We start from the raw sequence: 3,638 nt of genomic DNA, 5'->3' as shown, positions 1-3,638 counted from the left end.
TAGAGATTCTTTGTTCTAAATAACATGAATTTGGGAATTTTAGAGATTCTTTGAGCTATAATGCATGTGCTTGAGAATTCTTCTTTTTTTCTCTTTCTACAGGAAAATTACACTGAAATTTATGAAGAAATAAATAAGCAGATGAAAATAAATAAGTACATGAAAATAGCTAAGAAGCAGTTAAAATTTCTATTTCATTGTTAGCAGTGTGAACAGAAATATTTTGAAGCATTCGGTGTGTGTGTGTGTGTGTAGGTGGGGAGAGATTAGTGGACAAGTAATGAATGTAGAAAATAGGGAATCTCTTTTTGAAGAAAAGAAAAGGTAGTTTAATTTTAGCAGATGAGATTAATTCTGAACAAAAACAGTCTGTAAGGTGTATGAAGTTTCATGGTAGTGAGACAAAATTTATTATGTGAAAATGTGCTGTTTGTAAATAAAGAAAGATCAAATCAAATAAGACATGGAACAAAGTGATGAGGTTAGATGTTAGGACAGTTGGACTGACAGCTGAGACAACCAAGGTTAAGAGGACTTGAGAAAAGCTGTCAAATCCATGTCATCGTGGAAAAATGGATGTCAACAATAACGATGATTGAATAAACAATTTTAAAAATTAGGTGAATAGTAAACAAACATATGTGAGATAAATAGTGAAGATAACATACATGTCTGGAAAGATTTTAAAGAAAATACCTTCTGATCCCTATGAATAACATTGCCAGAATGTAAGTATTTGGTTGCTTTAAATAACTGATACATAATATAGCGCTTGTGAACATCTTTAAGAATATTTCCACGTTTAATTACATTATGAAGATCTGTGTCTAAAATAAAAAGAAAAAGAAAAGATCAACAGTGAAAATAATTTAAAATTTTAGCCATACCCACAATATTGTTAGGAGCTAAATAGACTGTGAATGAAGAGTAGAGGTGAAGTATGGAAAACTAAATTAGGAAGGAATTTCAAGAAGTTTCATGTTGAAAAAGGATGGTTGAGCAAAATGTATAGCACACAGTCTTCAAGATATTTAATAATGGTGATTGCTCAAAGTTGCATAGAATAAGGTCAACAAAACCAGAGGGTTTTGTAGAAATTGAAAAGACAAAGCATACAGTTTTCTCTTGTAATTTTCCTTAGGATGTAGTCTAGAATAAGTGGATGAGTATGTGGTAGTACAACATCCCAAATTACAAATATAGTATACAACACATTTGCTCTTTGTAAACATTTGGTAGCAGCTGAGGGGGAAAAAATATGTTCTGACACTGAAGAAAAAATTCATCCTTTGTGCTGCACTATTGTGTATATGAAGAATGTAGACTCTATGAAGAATGTAGACTCACAAAAGGAACATTTTGAAGAAAGATAGGTCTAGAAATCAATGATATAGGATTTGGTCTTGAGATGTTTGTCTGTGGTGGTGAACTGGCAGAGTCTTTAGAGTGGCGGATGGAATGTCTTGTAATAGTCATTCCAGTTCTTTGTGTTCTGAGTTAAAATTCTGTTGAGGTCATCTTTGCCTCTCATCCTTCCAGGCTGAATAAATAAAGAACCAGTCCAGGATAGACTGGAGGAATGGTATCAAACAATATGTTTTGCTGCATCTGCATTCTGAGTTCAAATCCCACCAAGGTCATCTGGTTTGCAACCACTACGTGGTACGTAGATGCATCTAGTGAAGCCCACTCTGATGCGAGCATTCAGATCAGATTAGGCCTCTGATTTGAGAATGCCTTCCTTTCTCTCTCCCTTCTGTCAGTCCCAGAGGCCCTGAAAAGGGTCATGCACACTGCTCTTCCTCTTGACTAAACAAAAAAAAAATTGTGATGTTGAATAAGATAAAATTCTCAACACACTACAATGTGTTTTGCAAGAAGTTGATTACACAGGATATGAAAGCCAAAATGCTGAAATAGCAAATGGATAAAAGACATTTGAAAAGCGACAGAAAGGTGTAGTAGTTGTTGGCATTGAGTATGAGAGATCTGAAGTAACCAATTAGGCTGTCAATAAAGAAAACTGTTTTGACTGAGTTCTGATATACTTTAAGGTCAAACAGAATTCTATTTAATACATGTCAAATGGCTTTGTATGGGTTTGTTTGTTTGCTTGTTTTTTGGGGGGAGGGTATTTTTTGTTTTGTTTTTTGTCTGTTTTTTGTTTTGTCTTTTGAAAATTATGTACTCTGAGAATAACAGGCAGTGTTCACAGCCTCTGTAAATTTCTCCACTAGCCTCAGAGATGTTCCACTAACATGCAGAATACACTGGAAAGACTTTCTTGAGAGGACCAACACTAATTCTCACCCCTGCCTTGAAGCACTTGGCAATGAATCCATCCAGTGTATGCTGGAGATCATCTTCTGACGAGCCAAGTAGCATCATATCATCTGCAAATATCAACTGATGGATCTTACAACCACTGATTGTGATACCTTTGCCACAACAGCTGTGCATGTTATTCCAGTTCATAGAAATTTTGAAGAGGAGAGGTGACAAGATACACCTCTGTCAAAGTCCAACACCCACATAGAAAGGTATTGACTCAGCACCATATACCTGAACACAAACATCTGAATATTTATAGTGGGACTTTATGGCAACCAGAAGTTTCCCATTAATGTCAAACTCTTGCTAAACCATGCACAGCTTGTCCTGTAGCACATGGTCATATGTCTTTTCAAGACCTACAAAGCAAGTATACATTAGTCCTGCAATTTCTCAAAGATATGCTGTAAAGTGAATATCTGATTGGTTGTGTTGCTTCCAGGACAGCAGCCACACTGTTCTTCAGCAAGTTTGGGCTCAATATTTTCCCTATATCTCTTTTCCAAACACTAAGCATAGTAGACATAACTGGGGAGACTCAACAAGGAGCTTCCTTTATAATCAGAACACTTTCTCTTGTCGCTTTTCTTAAAAATTGGGATTATCACCCCAGATTACCATTTCTTTGGTGTCTTTCCAAAGGGTCCAAGCCACCTGGCATACCCAAGTCAGCTAGAGAATACTTTCTCTGTTTAAGGCTTTAACATCTCTCTCAGGCTGAATTTCATCCCCTGCAATAACTGCTGTCCTTTAAATTCATTCTTTTTAGTCTTATACACCTTGAATTACTTTCTTTTCATTCACTGACAAAGTAAATTCATGGCATTATTTACTTATTGCCGCAATAAAACTTTCAGTCTGTTTCCAATGTAGAAGAAACATCTAGTTCAAAACATACAAACATTTATTTAAATAACACCATGAACATATATTTTCCATATTAAGATAATTATAGAAATAAAATACAATCCTTACCCATGAATTCAAACACAAGGTAGATGTCATGATCATTTTCAGCTTTTATCACTTTCTGTAATTTTATGACATTTGGATGATCACAGAAATTTTTAAGAAACATAATCTCCCGGAATGTTCTCTACAAAGATACAGATATAAGAAGTAAATCATCATCATCATCATCATCATCATCATCATCATCATCATCATCATCATCATCATCATCATCATCGTTTAACGTCTGCTTTCCATGCTGGCATGGGTTGGACGATTTGACTGAGGACTGGTGAACCAGATGGCTACACCAGGCTCCAATCTGATTTGGCAGAGTTTCTACAGCTGGATGCCCT

The 3,638-nt window shown here is 35.5% G+C and overlaps 1 protein-coding gene across 1 annotated transcript in view; it reads right to left on the bottom strand.

The window, feature by feature from the left end:
- LOC106881387 (mitogen-activated protein kinase 15) overlaps positions 1-3,638 on the bottom strand; it is a 45,332-nt gene that overhangs the window by 29,299 nt on the left and 12,395 nt on the right. Inside the window, exons 3-4 of the mRNA XM_052971209.1 lie at positions 3,307-3,427; positions 697-827 (exon numbers count right to left, since the gene is read on the bottom strand). Coding sequence (XP_052827169.1) covers positions 697-827; positions 3,307-3,427 — 252 coding nt within the window. The remainder of the gene's footprint in view (positions 1-696; positions 828-3,306; positions 3,428-3,638) is intronic.

This window comes from Octopus bimaculoides, chromosome 10 (assembly GCF_001194135.2).
Source record: "Octopus bimaculoides isolate UCB-OBI-ISO-001 chromosome 10, ASM119413v2, whole genome shotgun sequence".
NCBI classification, from domain to species: domain Eukaryota; kingdom Metazoa; phylum Mollusca; class Cephalopoda; order Octopoda; family Octopodidae; genus Octopus; species Octopus bimaculoides.
Note: the sequence above shows the minus strand (reverse complement) of the source record. Positions and strands in the feature narration are given on the sequence as shown.